Below are 23,703 nucleotides of genomic sequence, written 5' to 3' on the forward strand. Positions count from 1 at the left end.
ACATGTGATACTAGGGCTTGCATGCTTACTGATGTCACCATCAGACTGTCTTTTGTCACTGTATGAGTGCACATATTCTCATTACATCTCAGATGAAAGATATCAAATAAACATTAGAGCATTTCTCTCAATCATTTTGTTTATGTACTGCTCTTCGTAAATCAAGCACAACTTCTGTATGTCTTTGAATTAGACTCTGCGCACTTAACCACATCATTAGGATAGAGTGTAGAGCATGTCCTTATCTATGCATCACCATACGATCAACCCATTATCCATACCATTGAGATTTCTATCTACTACTTTGGAAATCGTCATAGACTTATTGATATGTTGACATCAATGACAAATATAGTCATTAATGCAACATGTCAATACTCTCAAATGCTTAGGATACTCCCCCAATGTAGTATCATCTACATTCATGGTAACAAGGTCCAAATGTCATCCAATGATAAAAATCCAAGAGCACACATGCCAAATCCCTTGGATCGAAGCTTGCAAATACAATCTCCAAGGTGTGTCAGTAAATCAGGAACATGTTATCAACAACCACCATAAGAGCTCTAACAACACTCAATGATTACTCCAATCATTATGCACATTTAGGAAATGGTTCCCTAATGTGGCTTGAACAAATACCTAACTACATAAACCACAAGGTCCACCAAAAGCCAAGCTAGAAGTTTCTACATCATAACCAGAGTCGTAATGTTTACTTTGAATGTGGACATCAAAATAAGATGGATGCATTTGAAATCACAAACATGAATTGTGCATCGAGAATTCCTATATAGTTCTTAGTATAGGCATTCTCCTTTGGAAATAGCAAGGAAGATATAAATGAAAACACACTTTTCCTTAATTTTTCAACTCTACTTAATATATGCCACTCTGTCTCTTCTATGGATAGGTTTCACAATGATGTTTTTGGATAGTGTTAAGAAAAAAAAGAGATATTCATAAACAATAAGAAAAAATCTAATTGGGAGAAGGTGTCCTCTTCACCCAAGCACAAAGTGGGAAGCATATACAGATTGTTTGTATATGGATATATACATAAGAAATATATGTGACTAATAGACCAAGAATACTAAAAAAATACTAATAGTTCTATTAATTTCAAATTGCTATATTAATGTGAATATAAGATATTTCTTCCCATTTAATATCTAATAGAGGTCATTCATATCTAAATGAGAGATGTGATACTTTGGGAAAATAAATTATAGACTACTAAAATGAAAAAAACAAGTTGTCTGACAAAACAAATAATGGGAAAGTAATGTTGTTTTTACTATGTGAATTTTGAGGATAGGAAAAAAAATGTTTGACAAACTTAGTGAAACTTTAGATTAATTTCTTTTGGGTTTTCTAACAGGGTGTTACACCTATTGTATGTGTGTATCAAGATGACTTCTTAGAACAACATTTCCTAATCTTTGCTCATGTTCTTGCATAAACTCCTTAGGGATTAAATTCTGCTAACATTAGTTCTAAAGAAAATTGATGAGCTTGTGAGTTTCGATGTATCAAACAAGATAGTCTGAAATTATTTGTCTTTTTCAATTTTAAACAACCAAAGATGTCTGCTTAAAGAGCACACATTGAGGAAAACTCTATTTTACATTTTTAGCTTTACAAAACTAATACCATTTATCTCTTCTTTAGATAATGAGAAATTCTAGAAACTTAATAAAAGGTGGGGCTGCAATTTAATTGTTTTAGAGAGGGTAAAACTAGTAAGCTTGTGACTTTCATTTGTGGTGAACTACACATAATGGCTTCTATCTTATGTTGTTGCAAAAGATGTTTGGTCATTTGGTTCTTCTATAGGAATACCTTCCATAAATATTGTACTTTGCATTATTACAATGCTTTCTAGTTGCACATTATTAATAGAGTACATCAATAGAAAGAGAAATTATAAAGCATCGAAGATATAGTGATCTAAATTGTTGATCTTCGATTAGTTCTTATTTTTATAAAAGATGGGGTGCATGTTGAATGTGGGCCAAAAAGAGATGGTAGTAAATTGAAAAGATAAAGGTTTATTTTTTCTTACTACCTGTCATTTTACACTTCTTTTATAATGGGATAAAAGTTTGGCCAAGACGTTATTTTATTTATGTATGAAGTTGAGATGCATGACTTTGTGATTTATTTCTCCCTACAACATCCATATTTAGTTTCTACTTGGCATATGATTGCATAGTAGATTACTCACATGGGTGCAGATCCATCCAATCCAACCATTCCAAGTTGCTAGGTTCACATGGGTGCAGATCCATCCAATCCAACCATTCCAAGCTGCTAGGTTCCTCGAGAAGGGTTAAAGAGTTCTTCATGTTGGGAAGGACTCAATGGAGTTTCTAGTTGGGCAGAAAGCACCAGGCCACACTCCCATCTTGAGATAGGAGATGGACAATGTTCGATGGATGAGGAAATGGATGCATGCAGATGGACAAAGACTGACATTTTCTATGATGTTCAAAGGTGTATAACACTTCAGATTTCTGTATGATAGATTCCTATGATTGAATGAAGTTCGACATGTAGATCGAATTCATAATTGTATTTCATATATGACATACTCATCTGATGATATCTTGTCACTACACAAGCATAAAAACGTCTTTCCCGATAGTAGATGTTATGCCAATGAATTTAGAAATAGGGTATACTTGCACTTCTTACATTTAAATCTGGTTTTATTCATTTTGCTTCCAGTATTCACTATGGGTTCTTTCTTATCTCCATATTTTCCCACTCTATCTTTTGCCGGCATAGCTTGATTTGAATACAGGAGCAAACATTTGGACAATCTCAAAAACACGAGAATGAGTCTGGCTTAAGAGAAAATGAAGCAACTCTGATGGGACAAGACAACACATGTAATCTGAGGTTTCCCGTCTTTAATATATATTTGTAAACATTAAAAAGGGCACCATGCTTGATTATATAATTTATGTTTCCAATCTGATAACAGCCAAGAAGGGCGACACTTAATGAAAACAGATACGTTAAGGATGAAACAAAACAATATATCATCTTTTAACTTTGGTTGTTGGTTGGATTCTTTCATTACATGGTCAAACTGCCATAACGATAAAATCAAAACAAAACATTTTAGCTACTTCACAGATCGCTGGGATAAAGGTCATAATACGTAATGCACAATCTAATTTGTAATGAATCTCTTAAAAAACTACATCTAAAATTTTAGGTGTAAATAAATCTCCACTAAGCCTTGAGATGGGTAAATACGAAAGCTATTGAGACAAGTAATCAAATGCTAGAAAAGCGGGTGTGAAAATTTGTCTCAAATAATTACAGAGTTAATAAATCGATGAAAATTCTCCAGCCGGTTCTCCACTAAAGGCGGTGCTCACTTCCCTTAAATCAAATTATTCATTTGTCACTATTCCATGGACGGTATAGCATGTCCTAGACTTTTCTTATCCTTATCTAACATGTTCACCAGATGGAAAAGCAAATTTGTAGCTGAAAGCAAGAGGTGGAGGTTGCACATTTATTTGGGGATCATAAAAGATTACATAAAAAAGGGAAAATGATCAACACTGGTAGAAGTCATAAAAGTCGCAATGGTCATCCATATCTCTTAATAATTGTGGACCATTTATTATTGATTTCTAACATCCAAGAAATGGATAAAAAGAGAGGATACATGAGTAACTAGAGAGCAGAGATAAATATATTTAAAGAAGAGACATAAGAGAATAATATGTGTGAGTGTGTGTGAGAGAGAGAGAGTACAATAGAGACAAAGTGAAGAGAGATAGAGATAGACATAAATTTAGAGAGAAACATGGACATGAAAGATAGATATTTACAAAGAGAGGTAAAGGGAGAGAAAAGAGTGAGATGTACAAATATAGAGTAGGAGAGACACATAAATATATAAGAATAAAGGAAGGATAGATAGAGATGTAGATGTTGAGGTAGAATGAGAGAGAGAGAGGAGGCGAGGGAGGAAAAGGGAAATAAATATTGTTAGAAACTATAATTGGAACAATTATTATGTTGTTAGTGATGTCAAACCTTATTAGTGAGACAATATCTACCTAAGTAGATTTCCATATCAAGATTATTGATGAAGAGGATTTGAAAATAAGAGATAATAAAAAGACATAGTGCAAAGGTTGAATTATGTGGAACTACAATGGGTACTTGATCAGTTAGACTTTGATAATACAATGTATTGTTTAATCATTACACTAAGTGGAGAAGATAGTTGAGTTGAATCCTTGTAGAAATAATCAATGGAAGACCAAATGCATAGGCTTAACCAAGTAAAATAAAAGTAGATTAAGGAACTTATAGTAGAAGCTAAGTTATGGTGGTGTTGACAAAGTGATAGCAGGAAGCTAAGAAAAATATAATGTCGAATGAGCATCTATAAAGATCAAGTATTATAAAAGAAAAAGTATGTCAAACAAGACACTTAGTAATGATTGAGTTGTTTAGTGATGACCAAGGCCGATGAACACAGTATTGTCTGAGTGTAGACATTTGATAATTTTTGAAGGAATTGGGATTCCTAAACAAAACAATTAAATTTTCAAACTAGTCAAAGCATGTGAAGGATAAATATTGATGAGGTGGAGCATTTAATGCATAATAAACCATGGTTGAGCATTCATAGGCATGGATTCAAAGACAAATTTTGAGAATTTTTTGGAAGAGAGAAGGCTAATGAACTAATGGAAGGATTTGGGTGAGCCCACAATAGTGAGTAATGCTAAAAAAATCAAATTTTAGGGGTTCATGCAAATCCTAGGGTTCACACAAACCCATAAATTATCTCTCACAAACCCTATTTCAATATGCGTTCATGCAAACATAATTTATGGGTTTGTGTGAACCCTAGAGTTCGCCCAAACATCTAAAAGTCTTGGTAATGTAGTTGGTTTTTCATAACTTATGTTTTTCTTACACTAGAAGTATGGGGAAATGTTAGTTTTGAGTTCAATTTATCCTTTATGGTGTTTTAACATATTTTTGCATAGGTTGGAGGTCATATATTGTCATTTGATGTAAAGTTGGGAAAGATGTCAAAAGGATGTAAATTGTTGCAAAAGTTGTAAGGTAGGTCCAAGTGGTCCAAATCTTGTGAATTGATGCTATGGAGGAAAAATTACACCTAGACATCATAAAGAGACCATAGTAGGCCTATTTGGAAATTTCTAAGGGTTAAATGTCTAAGTTGCTAGGAGATGCAAAAAGTTGTCAATAACTTTGAAAAGTTGTATGACAAGATTTTGGCAAAAAGTTGCATATCATTTCTAATAACTATCTGAAACATCTTACAAAATATATAAAACCATGAAGGAGACCCATTCCAAGGGTTTCTTTTTTTAATAAGTGAATTTTTTAACCTAAAAGCTAAGATAATATTGTTCTAGAATTGACAGTTTAGGAGCTTTTGTTTGCATGAGCACTTCAATGGATTAAAGGACTTTTGTATTCATTTGGTCCTTGTAGTTCATTTTCTTACAATACCTTTCTTTAATATTTCAAGTTGTATTTATTTGGTCCTTGTAGCTCATTTTCTTACAATACCTTTTTTTAATATTTCAAGGTTTTAGGAGTTCTTTTGCTTACAGTTTGAAAATCATTTGCACATAGAAAATCTCTTGTTCTATTTTGGCAATTTCTATGAAAATGGCTCGCCCATGAATCCTCACTATGGAATCATCATGGCCTTGAGGGACATGAAAGTGGAATATTTGTACAATGAATATGCCAAAGAAGAGGCCTAGAAAAACTTGGTTGTTACCTTTCAAGTGATGCCCTAGGTGATCACAATGCTTGCAAGATGATTTTGATTGATTAAATGTGCTGCATAGTTAAATCTAAGAGATGAAGAAAGATGAGGAATGTATGAGGGAACTATATGTGAAAGGATAAGTTTCCAAGACATGTTTTGTTATGCATTTCATTAGACCATAGTAAGTGCTGATGTGAATTGGTCGAAAACATCATTTTTAGGCATTAAAGTAGCAAAAGGGGTGTACAGACATGTTGAGGACCTGAGACCTACAAAATATTGAAGTATTCCCAAAAGGGTATTCATATTAGTAGTTATTTTTACACCTTGTTAAGGGAAATTTAGAGTTGAAGAACAAAAGCCAAGTTTGGAGGCCTAATTCTAATAGGCTTAAATTAGGACAATTTTGCTGAGTTTGAAGGAATAGATAATGAAACCTATCAATTTTGAGTCCAAGAGGGTAGGGGTAGCCTAAAAAACCTCAAATAGAATCCATCACTCCATATTGGAGGTAGAATGACTAGGTTTGATGAAATTGGGTGTTTCAAGGTCATGGGAAGATGTCTCTAGCAAGGCAGCAAGCTGTGAAAACACTGGTGTAACTAGATAGGGAAGAATTGGAGGATAAGATAGAAATCCTCTTGAGGTTAGGGTGACAAGAGGGAAACCCTAATGGGCTAGAATAAAATCCTAGGCAAGCCCTTAGTGAAGAAAGGGCTACAACCAATCTAGCTTACATCAGATTGGTATCGGAGCCTACCAAAGATTTGTGGTTAGTTACATGTCTTTATATACGAAAGAGTCAATAGGGAAGGTAGGCATGGTGACCAATGCAAAACTTTCCATGGAGATGGAGGGGTAAAAGGAGAGGAACAAGCTCGTAGAGGAAGCATTGGAGGAGATGCAAATAAAATTGTAGGAAGTTGCTAAGGCAATGAAAAGGATAGATCAAGAAGGAGAAACTAGTGATAAAGGTAAGGGCAAGGTTGATGAGGAAGATATTATTCCTAAATTAGACCCTCCATTGACTAAGGAACCATTCCTAAAATCCATCAAGGCATTGGGTAGAATGAAACTAAAAGGAATTCATTTTTTTACTAGGAAGATGGATTCTGAACTTTTGATGGAATAGACTGAAGGGATGGAAAACTACTTTGAGTGTGAAGGGATCACTAAAGCACAAAAGGTCAAGGTAGTCAAATCTAGGCTAAGAGGATCAAACACTAACTTGGTGGAAGTATCTCCAAGAAGAGAGGGAGAAGATTGGAATGAAAACAATTGCAAATTGGAAAGCCGTGGTGACTAAGGTAAAGGAACAATACTTGCATGAAAATTATGAAATTCAAATACACAAGAAAAGGCATAGTTTAAAACAAAAAGATATGGATGTGGCAACATATACTAAAGAATTTCAAAAGTTGTTTTTGAGATTGAGAATTCTATAAACTAAGTAAGATTAATTCTTTTGTTTATCTAAATTGTCTTATCATTTCACTAAGAGAAGTTTATTTTATCTTTTGCTAATATAATATTTTTTTATCTTTTACTAAGATAAGTTGGAATTTTGATAGGTATAAAAAACTAGTACAAAAATAGAATTGCAAAAATATAAGTCATGGTATATGATCTACTCGAGAAGAAAGTAAAATTCAAACCAAACCTATACTTGGTCAAAATCAAGCATCTCTACATTCAAAAGCTCAGTGTGTGGAGTCCAACTTAGCAAAGACTTTCTTCCTACTTTGTAAAACTATCTAGGTAGAGTTATTAGAGATATCATCTCAATATGCATCATTTAAAAAATGGAGGAGAGGCTCCTTAAAAGGCCTCTTTAGGGGCATTACACAACTTTAAGAATTAAGCATAGATGACAAAATTAAAATGTCATGAGAAATAAACTTAAAATCAAGAATGTAAAGGAAAAATAGCTTTTCCATTTTCATCAATATTAGGCAATTGAATTAACATGATTCTAATACACTAGGTTGAGGAAGAGGAGTTTTCAAAATAGACGAGGACTCCTCCCAATATTTTTGAATCCTTAGGAAACATATTAAGAATATAATAGGAAAAACTAATTTCTTTTTTCAATTGAAACAAGATAGCTTGCAAGAGTCTTATAAGCAATCTCAAGTTAAGTGTTAGACAGAAAAAAAAAACAATTCAAATGAAATGATATCCCTCATAATACACCACGTTAGACCAATGGCTCATTAACTTTGTAAGACAACTTTCCCAAAGAAAGCTTCTGACAAATCAACTTCCATCAAACACACCACAAGAGTCATATGAACAATCTCATGTGAAGTTTCAAATTTAAAAAAAAAACACTTGTAATGAAAATGATATCCCTCATAATACACCGAGTTAGACCAAATAGCTCATTAACTTGTAACTCAAACATTTCTGAGAAAAACTTTTGGCATCTCAACTTCCATCAAACATACAAGAAAATGAAGATGATTTGAAGCCCGGTGTCTACCCTTGGCAAAATGACCAAAAGTATTTGTATTGGAGTCATAGATAGAGGGTAGATAAGATAATCTCACTAAACAAACATCTTGTCAAAAGGAATCCTATGAGTGAAGGAGGCCACTTAGGTCAAAATAAAAGTGGATCCTACACCTAAAATGCATAATCTAGTACAATTATCTATTTTCCAAACAATCAAAAGAAATGGCCACCCTTAACATCACACACTAAGGAAGAAATTAAGCTTGTAAAACTAAGTCAACTTTGACACTATAACACTTTTAGCTTAGGAATCAAGTTTTAGTGTGTTATGTTGAAGCCGTAGAAAAGGACCTAGAAAACACCTCTATCAAAAGACAAAATCTCTATCCTACCTTCAATCAAATCCGTCTACACAGATTTGGAAGAGGTAAAATATGGAAAAATCTTCAAACCAATCTTATCAACCCCTTTTAAATTTTAGTCTAGATGTATTTTACGAAATTAGTCATTTATTTAAATTTAACACTTAATTTGAAGATGATATTTGAAAACTTTTGAATCCATTTCTCATCAAAACTCTAATCAAATCTTAATAACTAGTTCTACCCACTACTACTCTAATTATATACAACTCAAAATTTTACTGGGCATTCCAATTGAGCCAAAGCCATGAGAAATAACATTTTAGTGAATTTCAGCACACAGTGAATCTCCACACTTCTAAGAAAGAAACCTTTTTTTTCATTGAATAAAATGGGATTGGTAAAACAAAATCCATCACCTTATGTGCAAATGAATCGAATTGCTTAAACAACATGTATTTAAGCTTGATTCTTACACGAAAAGTGTTAAATAGTCAAAACTGACGTACTTTTTCAAGCTCAAAATGAATGTACTACTACAATTTATAATCATTGCAATCTAATATAAACATAAGTTTTCATTGACAATTACTCTTGCATAAGCGCAAATAAAGTAGTCATTCAAAACTGATGAACATTTAAAATTGAAAAACAAACTTCTACTGAAAATTTCTAGCTAGAACACAAGGCAGAAAGAAATAGCCTGATTCTAATGAGCTTTTTCGTCGCCTGGGAGTTTCTCCTTTATCTGATCTACCAAATTTCCCTTGTCTTTTTTCTCTTGATGCACCACTTCCCCGTCTCTCTTCTGAGATGGTATCTTGTCGATTATCTGTTGCATAACTCCTTCATTTTGCTTTTCTTGATGGCCCACTTCTTCTTTCTTCTTGTAAGGAGGAATTTTGTCAATAATCTGCTGCATAACTCCCCCTCTATTTTGCTTCTCATGATGCTCCACTTCTCCTTCCTTTTTATACGGGGGGATTTTGTCAACTATCTGTTGCATGATTCCTCCTCCTCTTTGCTTCTCATTATGCCCAGCTTCTCTTTGCTTCTCATGATGCACGGCTTCTCCTTCCTTTTTATATGGAGGAATCTTGTCAATTATCTGTTGCATGATCCCTCCTTCATTATGCTTCTCTCCAGTTTCTCCTTTCTTTTCCCCAGGAACTTTGTCAATGATCTGTTGCATAATCCCTCCTTTATTTTGCTTCTCTCCCGTTTCTCCTTTCTTTTCCCCAGGAATTTTGTCGACGAGCTGCTGTATATACCCTTCTGCACTTTGCTTCTCTTCATGTCGCACTTCTCCTTTCGTCTGTCCGGGAAGCTTTTCCTTCATCTGTTCTATGGCCCCTCCCTTTGAGTCCGCCATTAATATGTAGTTTCAAGCTTTCAAGTTGAAGCAAAAATAGTTCAAATTTGCAGGTGAAACAGTTATTAGAATGTTCATGTGGGAATATACATTTATAGGGTTAAATTAGGTTTGAGCACTATGGTCCGACGCTGCTTCCGTTTTTCACTAGTTGCCACGTAAATCTAGTGTCGGTGACATTAGTTTATTAAAATATGCGAGGACAAACATTTGGATAAAATTCAATAAAGGCATTTCTATCTACAATCACCTAAGATATTATTTTGTGTGGCGGAGAATACACTAGAAATGATGATTAGCAGATATTATGGTAGTCGAGCGTTATGAGTCATGACATTTTATGTTTATTCTGATGTACTGAGAGATATTTCGTTAGATATTTTGTTAGATATTTTGAGCAGCATTTCGGTCATGTAACCATCGAGATACGTCTCGAAGAATGGATGGGATGGGAGCGCACTCAAGCCAAGAATTCACGAGGAAGCTTAGGTAGATGTCAGGCATCTTCGCGTGTGATAAAATGTAGTGGCTGCTTTTTCCAACCGGAATCTTTTTAAAACAGGAGATGGTATTTAAGCTGAGATATTTATCTAGTCTCATCTAGAAAGTTTGGATATTATTCTTTATTTAAAAGTAATTGATTATTTTATGTCTCACGTTACGTGTGTGAGTTCTAGTAGTAGGATATAGGAGAATAGAGTCAATGTGTATACTGTTTAGATTTTCTTTTTTTTACATTATTCGATTGTAAAAATAAATATAACATATTTTATAAACTACGGTGTGTTGCGTAGAATTTTAATATGATAGTGATGATTGTACTATGTGGGCACGTGAAAAACTAGATCTTGACCCCAACTCTATAAGGGCCCGTTTGGTAGCTGGAATTGGCATTTGGAATTCTAAAAAAATTCTAATCCATTGTTTGGGTCCGCACAATCGGAATTGGAATTGGAAACAAGTGGAATCCGGTATCTCCATTTGACCCTCAAAACAAGGATTCCAAATTTCTTCAAATACTTATTATTTGGAATTCCCGTTTTAATTCCCATTTTAATTCCCATTTTTTGAAAATGAGGATTTCAACTAAAGTAAAATTTAATTGGGTTTGACTTTCGGATGACCATTTGGGGGCACTTTTTTTTGCACTAATTTTTGAAATTTAATTTTTTTAAATGGGGGGAAAATTTCCCGCTATTACTTGCTCATATATTTGACAATGTTGAGTAATTTATCAGGGTTTTTCCTCCTGATCCGCCTCAGTAGTTACTGCAAAAAAGTTTGGTGAAATAACTTTTTCACATACACTGTTTCTCAGTTAAATGAATCATATGTAGGACAAAAACAATCTACTTTGTTGATTTTTTTTGGCGTAAAAGTGTTTCCAGGTAAGATTTCGTAAAATTTTAATACAAATATTTAGACTTTGCACATTTGAGTTTGAATGTTGTGATGATCAAATATTTTATTGGATCTCTACAAATATACATTTTTAATGGGATGTTTCTGACTCTTATTTCATTAATTCTTGTGATTCAGATTCATTCAACGAGACTTGAACAATATACATATTTCATATCAGTAATTATGTGAATTATAATCAATGATATTTTTTTTATAGAGCAAGAGTCATAAAAGTTTTTGTATCCATTAGTACAATCTCATCCTCATCCGTTATGATAATGTTTACTTTCAACATGACTTAATCTTTTTATACTTGTTAAAAATGTTTGGACTTCAACAAACCAAATAAGTATTGAATTTTTTTGCATGATGATAATGCTATAGCTAGATGATAATATTTTGCATGTTATTTTGGCTAGTATTCCAATTCCACAATGTGCAACCAAACGGAGGAAAACTGTATTCTCACAATGATTTCTTGGTCAACCAAACAGTCCCAAATTGGATTCCCTAATCATAATCTGGATTCCAAGTTCCAGAATCCCAAAGCCAGCATTCTGAATGCCAATGCATAATTTATATTCCAGCAACCAAACGGGCCCTAAAGGATTTAGATATCAAATAAACACACATATTCATCTATAATAATGACACCTTTTAAGTTTAGGAGTTCTATATTTTGCTTATTTGATATACTAGAGGTTAAGGTCTTTCATGAGTAGAAAAGTTTATTAATATTCTTTACAACTATTTTGATAGTAACTCTATTTCAATATTAGTTTACATATTGCGAGGTTGTAAGTGTTTTCATTTGATAATCTATGGATGAAAAATACATACTAGTCTTAGTATGTCATGACATTGGAGATGGACCTAATGTATTCTTGACTCAATCAAACTAGGACACTTTGTTAGTAGTTGGAGATGACAAAAGAGTATATTGTTTAGTGATCACGTGTACATTAATAAGTTTATCTCAGTTGTGAGTTGATAAGTTAAAATAGGGAAGTATGGTGCTATTGATGTTGGATTTTATAATAAATATGCTACTATTTTTAATATAAATAGATGTATAATTATTTCACATAGTCATATCAAATAAAAAACATAGTCATGAAGTTACTTTGACTTTCAGCATTATGTGCATTCTTTTTTACATCACCCATTTACATGTCTTTATGTCCTTAAAGTCTCACATGTGAAGAGAGTTCCTAGTTTTCATGATAATCTATGGAACAAAATTAAGAGATCTTTAAATTTTCAATAATCAAAGTATTGATTGATTGAAAGGAAAAAGCAATCACTGTTATAATAGAGAAATGCCTAACTACTATAGATTCTTACACAACTTGTGCACCTAATTACTATATCCTATTACATCACTTATATTAGTTTAATAAAGGATCAAGGTGATTGTACATAATACTTTTCTCATTTTTTAATGATAATTTCTCTTCTCAAATTGTCTTTTAGAAAAAGTCCTATTACTATAAAGCTTACAAAATTGATACATGAAAAGTGAAAATATAAATGTGTTTAGTAAATACAAAACTATGAGATAGTTTCATAGGATATAAAATAAACCTATGGATCATGGAAAATTAATAAAGTGCTAGCGAGAAATGTCATAGCAAAGAAAAAATCTACTATAGCCACATCTATTTTATGATTGCACCTTATTACCCTATATAAATAGTGGAAAGGAGCTTTCAATAGGAATTAAATAAGTGATTGGGTTCCAAAGTCAGAAATGTCATTTGTTTTTAAATAAAAAATGCAACCAACATTTATAACCATAATTGAGCTTTGAGTATTTAGAGAGTAGTTAAAATAAGTAGGTCTAAATGTAGACGATGGATATTCACAAGATTCTTTAAGTTTAAGAAATGATCTTCAAATTAAGATACTACCGTGTCAACATTAATCTAAGCATCCCCACATTAATATTTGAAGGATTAGATGCTAGATCAAACATTAAATGGCCACTATTACTAAAATGCTTCAATAAGGATTATAAAATTCATATTGACTTGGGCATCTTTATAATGTAGCAGATGAGCTATTTAAAGTCATTATTTCCCTTATAGAAAATGTCTATGAGAATGTATCATCCCAACTAACAAGAAAATAACTATTTATTTATTAATCTAAACTAAATTTAAACTTGCATTAATGCAATATTCAAACATTCCCCCTATTATTATATTAATCCAAACAAAAATTGAAGTTAAAATGTTTTAAGCCTAACCCTCTGGAGACTTTGGTGAAGTGCCTTCACCAATCCTACTCACTCACTCAAGAAACAATAAATTGTCCACAATAGTGGACCTCCTGAAAAAATTTCTTAGGACTTATTGGATTGTCTATGTCAATAGATCTCATGACCACAAAATTGGAAGTTATTTATGTAACACAAGAGTTTCCACCTCCCCTCTACAATGAGACACATTTACTCCAAAATTACACATCTCTCCCAAACGTGTCTAATGTCTCCTCTAGTTCTACACATGAGATGCCTTTTCTCCAAACTCCCCATCTCCTATGAGTGTTTCTAGTGCCTCCAAAAGTTCTCAACATGTCACTAATCAAATTTCCCCTCCCACTCCATCCTTGAAGGGATAATCATGATGCCAAGCCCCTTCTTCTATTTAGGTAAACAAATATATAAAATCTTCTCTTTTTTGCTGCAATAAATCTGCCAAGCCTTGAGCTTCTAGGAATATAGATAAGATGCATCTCATCAAATGAATCATCTTAGAGGGAGAGTCTAGATCAATATGATAAATATCATCTTTCCTATGTTTCCTTAATCCTCCTATCATATGTTTTGACAATCTAGTCATTTGGTGACTCCTGCAATTCCATGAAATGCATATCATTCATGATAAAAATATTTTGTAGAAAAAAAGGAATCCATGGAATATATGCAAAGATGACAACATTGAATAAATTATAGATCCATACATCCAAAAATAACATGTGAATTCCCATCATCAAATTTATTTTTAATATTATACCTTATTCTAAAATAGATTTTATACCCTCAAGAATACCAAACCTTGCATAATTAGGCTAGGTAATCAACCTTCAATCCATCAAATATTAGAACTTCAAATAATTAATTTCAAAATCCCAATCATGTCAGACGCATGGAAAAACACTCAAAGACCATGTGAAATTTAACTTATAACTTGCATAAAATAACCTTTAAATGCTTGCAGTAAATCAAACATGAGATGTTTATTCAACAAGCAATACATAATGTATACATTTTCCTCTCTTGCTAAACTATTAGGCCACAAATTTCACTTTTATGCTTTGTTCAGAAGACTTGGAATAGGAAACAAGAATATTATTATAAATATTTGAGAATAAGTGCAATAAGAATATATTAAGACAAAAATATACTTATGTAATTATTTTCATAGAGAACAAAATAAAAAGTTCACCATATTGCTTCAAAATTCATAGTTTGCAAAGCACAAATCTAAATGATTTGAAGATGTAGTGTTCAAACTAGATAGAAATAAATTTGAATATAATAAATGATCACTCCCAATAATGCTTTTTCAAATCCAGTATTTAGGTTCCTATAGCAATGCCACCATTATAAAAAATCTATTTTTAATTTTATTCTTATAATTTTAAAAAAGAACTTTCAAAATAGTATTTCTCATTACTATCTAGTACTACTATGGATAAGTGGTTCTTGAGGAACTCAGGTTAGTGAATAGTCTTGTGTTAGCTAACAATAGACTTGGTGAAAAAACATTAATTCCCCAAAAATCCTTTTGATTGAACTCATAAATCAAAAATTTTTTTTGAACTCATAAATATGTAACCTAGATGATAGCAACAATAGATTAAACAACATATCATTTGATCTATTTAGTTTTGTTGTTCAAAATTTTTATCATTCACCCTCCCTAAGTTTTTATGATGTTTCTGTTTGTCCTACATTAACCCTTGCTAATGTTTATCCTACAATTATTTTTCATACATTATCTATTTTGAAGAAACCTCAATTGCAAATATATTAAAGGCTCTACTACCAAATGAAGGATTCCAGGCTAGATCAAACACAAAATATTCATTATTATTGAAATTCTTCAATAAAGAGTCTAATTATTTTTATTTAATCAAATGTCTTTATAATGTAGCATATTGGATAGTTTAAGCCATTCTTCTCTTATAATAACTATATATCAAAATTGAACTTCCCAACTAACAAGAAACTAATTACTTATCTATTAATCTAAACTCAATTTAAACATAAATTAATCTAATTTTGGAGAATGAAAGAAGAAAATAACTATGCCTTCCATAAGGGATTGATGGCTCTAATTTTTTAGAATTTTATATCTAACACTATAGGCCATTCTATAATTGAGAATTCTATTTATGAGGAGAACGCAAATGTGTTTGATGAGTAAGAGGGTGAGGATAGTTTTGATAATGATGTTGGGGAGGAGTAAAATTATGAGGGTTCAAAGAACTAGTGGACAAATAAGAAAGACATGGATTGGTCTTTTTCTTAAACAAAGAATAAATCTTCTAGATATGGGGAAAAAGATGCTAAAAAGAAGAAGAAAATTGTACGTAGGATTTTTTTGAAGAAGACTATAATGAGGAAAAAGAGAAGATGGCCACTAATTAGGAGGATATGGGTTTTCCCAAATGAGGAAGGACCTTATATATGAGAAACCTAAAAGCCTTAAAGTGCTACTTCGTATTCATCCTTCACCTTTTCCTCCTCCTATTGTGGAAGCTCAAATTAGAAATGACCAACATTTAAGGAGTAAAAGGTGAAGGCACAATACATTCACCTTTTCACCTTTTCCTCTAAATGTTGTGGAAGTTCAATATATTCAAGATATTTAAGGCTTCTATTAAGAATCTTAGGGTTCTAGTCACCAAGATAGATACTACTAATAATGACAAAGCCATTATCTAGTTGCTTGAAGATAAAGATATCCAAGGTGATTTAGTGTCTAGCACTAAGATGAGAACTTGAGTAAACCCTCACAAGAGGGACTAGACAAATAAAAAAAGAATCATTGACATGTTTATGTTGATTTTCTTAAGAATTTAAACTAGTTTATGCTCTCTGCCTATATGCCTCCTTATATTATTTGTATGTGCTTGATCTTCACTAGTTTTTTAGTTCAGGTTTATCTCATTGTTGACTTTTCTTAATTTTGTTGCCATCATTTTTTTCTTTTTTTTGGTTTGTGTTGGTATTTTACTGATATATGTATAGATGATGCAGTACAAGGAAGAATAATCTCTAAAGAAGATGTACTAGACCTCAGCAAATAACCACATTGCCAAAACACAACACAAGATATAAGATCTAATACCAAACACAACTCTTTATTCATAAAATAACTTATTACATGCAATGTGTCAGGCTATAAGGCCTTCCCAATTATAGTCAAATGCAAAGCACATAATACTTCTACAAGATACTTCAAGATCCAACCCGAAACCTAGCTAGTCTATATTTGTAACACAAAATCCCTTTGGTAGAAATCACCAAGGAAGATCTAAACTTGTGCTTGCGAACCCACCAAGCAATCTTCTTGTTTCCCAAGCTCTTCTCAAAGTCCACTCCTCCTCTTTATCGTCTTCTCCAAGATGGATGATTATATCTTAAGACTCCACATGATCCCTTACTTACACCCAACTAAACCATAAGTTAGCATAGGAAGTTACAAATTAAATAACCCCATACATTAAATACATATTTAAGCCACAACTCGGCTTGCAACAACCATTAAATACATATAACCAAATTATATGCAAAGGTCAACTCAAACTAGAAACCTGTCATAAACAACTTGGTCAAAGTAAGACTAAGACATGATCAAGCATAAGAAGAATCACCAAACTACTGGGTATCAGCAAAAACACCAAGCAACACTGAGCTCACACAAGCATAGTCAAGTATTAGTATTTGTCGAGTCCTCCAACAACCAATCCCCTTTATTGACCGAGCTACTCAGTCAACATTGCAACAAATCATAGTCAAGCCATGCAATATAAGTCAGGCTTCGAGTGTATGTTGAGTACCTTCAATGAACGAGTGCCACCATGAATTATGTGTGTGTGTGTATGTATATATACACATATGTATATACACACACATATGTAGATACATATGTGTGTATATATAAATATATATATTTATATATACATATACATGCACACACATAGGCCATATGGGGGATGATTGTAATAAAATCAAGTTCATTATATGATAAATGCAAACATGTACATTTAATCTAGAGTAGGATTTTGACTAGATATATTAGTGGAAGGAAGGAAGTTTTACTGAGACAAAAATAATGCACCTATGAGGTGGTGGAAATCATCTTACAACATGGACAAAGGGATATAGCTAACAAGAATAATTCTAGGAGATATAATTGAAATTCCTTAATGTAGGAGCATCTTGGATATAATGGCAATCTAAAATTATCCAAAAATATCTCTCTTTCTATTTTTGTGTTTTCAATAAGGGTTATTTCAGTGTAGAGTTATATTTTTCCAAATCTTTCTATTTTAATCAAGTTAGTCACATGAGTTCAAAATGCTCTAATTTCATAAGAGGAGGTTCATCTTAGATATATCAGCCTTCCAACCAATTTCCATTACAATATCATATGTATTAGTGAATTTATTACAAAATTTTGTATGAATTTTGGGGATAAAAACATTAGGCTCAATAATTAAGGCCTAAATGAATTTGAAATGAGGTACAATCTCATCTAATATACACTTTCACTATCAACTATTGTATAACAATAGCTATAATTTCTAAAAAGGGGTTATAGTAGCCAATTGGGTCAATGATTTGGAAGTTGTTGGCTCCAGAAGTTGGGTCATCTGAGAATATTATTTTTAAATTGTCTTGAGTTGATTCTATGTAATAAAGTGAAATGATCTAATATTATTTGAGGTTTTTCAACCTTAAGAGTCAGGGAAAAGAAATTAGAACCTTTCCAAGTGATGGAAAATTCCTATACAAGAAAGGCCTATAGGCTGTCTAGGGTAGTTTTAGGTAGTAGTTTGCTCCTTGTCTAGTAGAATATTGTAACAAAGGTGCTCATGTTGGATACAATTGATAATTGCATGATTGTCTTTGATGTTACACAAATGTCATATCAGTCATCAGACAGAGTCTACTGAGCTCAGAAGGTAAGTACAGCTATTGACAGAGTTTACCGAGCTTGCAAGGTAAACAAAGGAAGTTCAGTGTTTACCGAGCTCACTCGATAATTAAAGGATTTGTTGCCGAAAGACAGTGTTTACCGAACTCACTCGGTAAACAAAGGATATGAGATAGGTTGTCAGTATTTACCGAGTTGACTCAGTCATCGAAGAAAAGAAGCAGACAGTGTTAACCGAGATCACTCGGTCATCGAAGAAAAGAAGCAGACAGTGTTAACCGAGCTCACTCGGTCATCAAAGGAAAGTCGGAGAAATCGGTGTTTACCGAGTTCACTCGGCGACTGAAGGATTTCACGAAATTCTCTGTATTAACCGAGCTCAGTCAGTTAACACAGGAATTATTTTCTGTGCAGTATTTACCGAGTTAAGTCGGTCAGTGAAGGATTTCACGAAATTCTCTGTATTAACCGAGCTCAGTCGGTTAACACAGGAATTATTTTCTGTGCAGTATTTACCGAGTTAAGTCGGCCAGCGAAGGATTTCTCGAAGGTTAAGTAATTAAAGTTAATTACTTTATATAATGTATGAAGCCGACTCATAGATTTATAATTGTAACTTGTATTTGAGCCGACTCAATAATCTGAAAGGTATATATGAAGGATCAAGTTGCGAATTCAAGTATGGAAGTATGAATGTGAAAAAGCGAGCAGATATGATTGAATATCTAATATGCGAATTATAAGGAAGGTCAGAGCAAGTTTTTGAAGGATCAGAGATGCAGAGTTGCATTTGATCAAGAGAGGAACAGAACAGAGATCTGTATCAGCAAAAGATAAGTTGTATTTATTTCAGATCACTCATTGTTACTTTCTAACAATTGTAACAGTGTTTTCAAATCTCTTAACAGTGGGTTTAACAGCCTTTTGTAAAATCCTCTAACAAGGTGGCAATTCAGTTGAATTGATCTAAAGACCTCTAGCAAGGCCACTCCTAGCAGGGTGATTAAATCCTCTAACAAGGTCGCACCTAACCGTGTGTTTTGTAACCTTTAACAAGGTTGGCTCCTAACAGGGCTCACTTCAGAAGAGTGAAAAACAGTAACTAGTTACATTGGTGGTTTTTCCCATATTGGGTTTCCACGTTAAATCTGGTGTTTCTTGTCTCTTGTTTCTTGTGTTTTTAGTTTGATTATCTGAGTATCAGCAATGAGTATTTCCTTTGACATCTTAAGGGACTTGTGAGAAAAATTTTTGTAGTAACTGATTCACCCCTCCCCTCTCAGTTACTCCATTCTCATTTCCAACAATTGGTATCAGAGCTTATTGGTGCTTGCAGGAAAAGATTTCAAGGATCTAAGCCAAAGATCAAGATGTCTTACAAGAGAGAAATTCTAAGACTCAACAAAAATAACTTCTCTGCATGGCAAGGATTGATGAAACTTCATTTGGCTACTATTGGTGATACAGGACTGAAATATCTTGATGAAAAATACAAAGAACCTTCCGGCACATTATCTGTCAATGATATTGCTGAAAAGAAGACTCATAACAATATGATGATAGACATTGCATCTGCACTAAGCTATGAAGAATTTGATGATATCAAGGATTGCCAAACCACTTTTGACATGTGGAACAAGCTAAAAGAAATCTATGGAGGAGATGACAATGTGAAAAGAGCAAAAGCATAAATTCTAAGAGGACAATTTGACCAAATGAGAATGAGAGAGGATGAAAACATTGCAAAATATGTTGATAGAATCAAAGCATGTGTCAGTGCAATCAGCGCATCTGGAGGTGATATCAAAGAAGAGACCGTTATAAGCAAAGTTCTCAGAACCTTGCTTCCCATCTATGCAATCAGAGTTTCTGCAATTCAAAAAAGAAGGTGTGAAGCAAATCACAATATCAATTTGGAGGCTATAGTTGGAAGACTAACCGCATTTGAACTAGACAATTTTGACAACTATGTTCCAGCTTCCAAAAACACTGAATCAGCATTTGAGGCCAAACTTTCACTCAAAGATAGAGGCAAAAAGAAATCAGAGTCAGAAAGTGATGATGAATCAGACCAAAGTTCAGACAATGATCTTGAAGTAATTGAAGCTCTACTGGCAAAGAAATACTCCAGAGGCAGAGGAAAATATAAAGGTAAAGTTCCTCTAATCTGTTTTTCATGTGAAGAAATTGGTCATATTGCAGCTAGGTGCCCAAACAAGCAGAACAATGATGAAAAGAAGGGTCATAAATGGAATAGAAAGAAAGATTACAAATCATTCAAGAACAAAGGTAAGAAATCATGTTTTATGGCTGAAAATTCTAAGGATTCTGATAATAGCGAAGATGAAATTGTTTATATTGCTGTGAAAGATGATTCTGATAATGATGAGAAAGATAAAATAGCTCTTATCTCTCATATAAGTATGAATGATACATGGATTATAGACAGTGGTTGCTCTCATCATATGACTGGTGATAAAACTAAGTTTGATCAGTTTGAAGATTATGATGGTGGCAGTGTAAGGTTTGGTAATAATGAACCTCGTTTCATAAAAGGAAGAGGAAGAATCTCTCTAACCAAAGAACTTATATGCAACAATGCCTATTGGGTAGAAGGTCTTAAATATAACTTGCTAAGTGTGGCACAGTTACTCAATACTGGATTTAAGGTGGAATTCATGCATGGAAAGGCAAGACTGTTGAATGAGCAAGGAAAGCTGATAGGATCTGGCACACAAACTAAAGGTAACTTGTTCTACCTAGAACTTGGTGAATGCTCATGTTTTATTGCTCAAATTGAAGAAAGTTGGTTATGGCATAAGAGGTTGTGTCATGTCAATTTTGATAATCTGGTGAAGATAAGCAAATTCAAAAAGGTAAGAGGCATTCCTAATATAAAGAAACCTGAGGTCGGTTTATGCAAGAATTGTCAGATTGGAAAAATGGAAAAGACTAGTTTTAAAAGTAAAAGCCATCAGTCTGAAGATATATTAGAAATTGTGCATACTGATTTATGTGGACCCATTGGAATTGAAAGTTATACTGGAGAAAAGTTCTTCATTATTTTTGTTGATGATTACTCAAGAATGATGACTGTTATGTATCTAAGGAATAAATCAGAAGCTTTTGAGAAATTCAAATGGTACTTGGCAAGAGTAGAAAAAGAAATAGGGAAAAGATTGAAATACTTAAGGTCAGACAGAGGTGGTGAATTCATTTCACATGAGTTCAATAACTTCTGCATTGAAAGAGGAATTAAAAGACAAGTTTCAGCACCAGGAACTCCAGAACAAAATGGGATAGCTGAAAGAAGAAATAGATCCATTATGGATTGTGCAAGGACCCTATTGATTGAAAAGAACATTGCTATCAAATACTGGAAGGAAGCTATCAGCACTGCAGTTCATACCTTGAACCGAGTACAACTGAAAAAGGACTCATTCAAAACTCCCTATGAATTATGGTATGGCTACAAACCCAATGTAAGTTATCTGAAAGTATTTGGAAGCAAATGTTATATTCTGAAAGAATCTAGAAAAGGTAAATTTGATGTAAAAGGAGATGAAGGAATATTTCTAGGTTACTCTTGTAAAAGCAAAGCATATAGATGTTTAAATCTATCTACTCACAAGGTCATAGAAAGTGCACATGTGAAAGTTGATGAGTTTGCAGAGAAATCAGAAGAAGAAAGCAAGAAGGTTCCTGAAGACTACAGAAGATTTATTTACATTGAACCTGATACTATACCAAGTACTCCAGTTAATCAGGAATACTCAACTCCTGAGTCATCAATGACCGAGTTGCAGGAAGTTCAAACCGAGACACAGGAAGTTTTTACCGAGCTAAAAGAATCCGAGTCACTTTCAGACTCTACCAAGCAAGTATCTACTGAGTCTGAATCTACCGAGCCAGAACAGCAAGAATATGAAGTACAAAGGGACAACAATGAAACTCATTCAAGAAGTAAAGAACCTGTGTTAGCTAAATATGTCAGAAGGCATCATACTCCAGATCAGATCATTGGAGACAAATCTGAAGGAACTCTGACAAGAAGTAAGTTAAAAGGCACTTGTTTACTTGCTGATTTTGAACCCAGAAATATCAAAGATGCATTGGCAAATGATAGTTGGATTGAGGCTATGAATGAAAAAATAGAACAGATAGAGAAAAACAAAACATGGACTCTTGTATCTAGACCCAAAGATAAGAATGTGATTGGAACAAAATGGGTATTCAGAAATAAACTAAATGAAGATGGCAAGGTATCAAGAAACAAAGCTAGACTAGTATGCAAAGGATATGCTCAAGAAGAAGGTATAGACTATGGAGAAACCTTTGCTCCTGTTGCAAGATTGGAAGGTGTAAGAACCTTACTTGCATATGCTTCTCACAAAGGATTCAAAGTTTATCAGATGGATGTCAAGTTAGCATTTCTCAATGGAATACTGGATGAAGAAGTTTACATTGAACAACCTGAAGGTTTTGTTGATCCAGATAAGAAGAACATGGTCTGCAAATTACACAAGGCGCTGTATGGTCTAAAACAAGCTCCTAGAGCATGGTATGAAAGATTGCATAACTATCTTATTTAGATTGGTTTTCAAAGGACTAATGATAACAGTAACTTGTATATAAAAGAAGGTCCAGATAATAAGATTGTTTTGGCAGAAATATTTGTAGATGACACTGTTTTCACAGGCAATGATGATCTATGCAAAGAATTTTTAGAACAAATGAACAAGGAGTTTGAGATGTCTATGTTTGGTGAGATTAAATTCTTTGTAGGTCTTCAAATCCAACAAAGTAAGAATGGCATCTTCATCACACAGTCAAAATACATCAAGGAGATATTAAAAAAATTTGGTATGGAGGATTGTAAACCAGTTGGAACCCCTATGTGTACTGGATTAAAACTTACCAAGGAAGATGAATCCAAAGAAGTGGATCAAACACTGTATAGATCTATGATTGGAAAGTTGCAGTATGTAGTACATACTAGGCCAGATATTGCCCTTGCAGTCGGTATTGTAGCAAGATTTTCAGCAAAACCAAGAGAAACTCATATAATGGCAATCAAAAGAATAATGAGATATTTGAAAGGAACTTAAGATTATGGGTTATGGTATAAATTTGGAGGTAATTTGGATT

General features: G+C 33.2%; 1 protein-coding gene across 1 annotated transcript; it reads right to left on the bottom strand.

Moving 5' to 3' along the window:
• Nucleotides 1-9,149: 9,149 nt before the first annotated feature.
• LOC149559667 (uncharacterized) lies at nt 9,150-10,185 on the bottom strand. Its single transcript, XM_089824245.1, has one exon. It carries the CDS (start codon nt 9,977-9,979, stop codon nt 9,317-9,319), a length of 663 nt encoding a protein of 220 aa, XP_089680371.1. The 5' UTR covers nt 9,980-10,185; the 3' UTR covers nt 9,150-9,316.
• Nucleotides 10,186-23,703: the final 13,518 nt, after the last annotated feature.

Source organism: Cupressus sempervirens, chromosome 4 (genome assembly GCF_028749045.1).
Source record: "Cupressus sempervirens isolate cs-2001-9-10 chromosome 4, ASM2874904v1, whole genome shotgun sequence".
NCBI classification, from domain to species: Eukaryota; Viridiplantae; Streptophyta; class Pinopsida; order Cupressales; family Cupressaceae; genus Cupressus; species Cupressus sempervirens.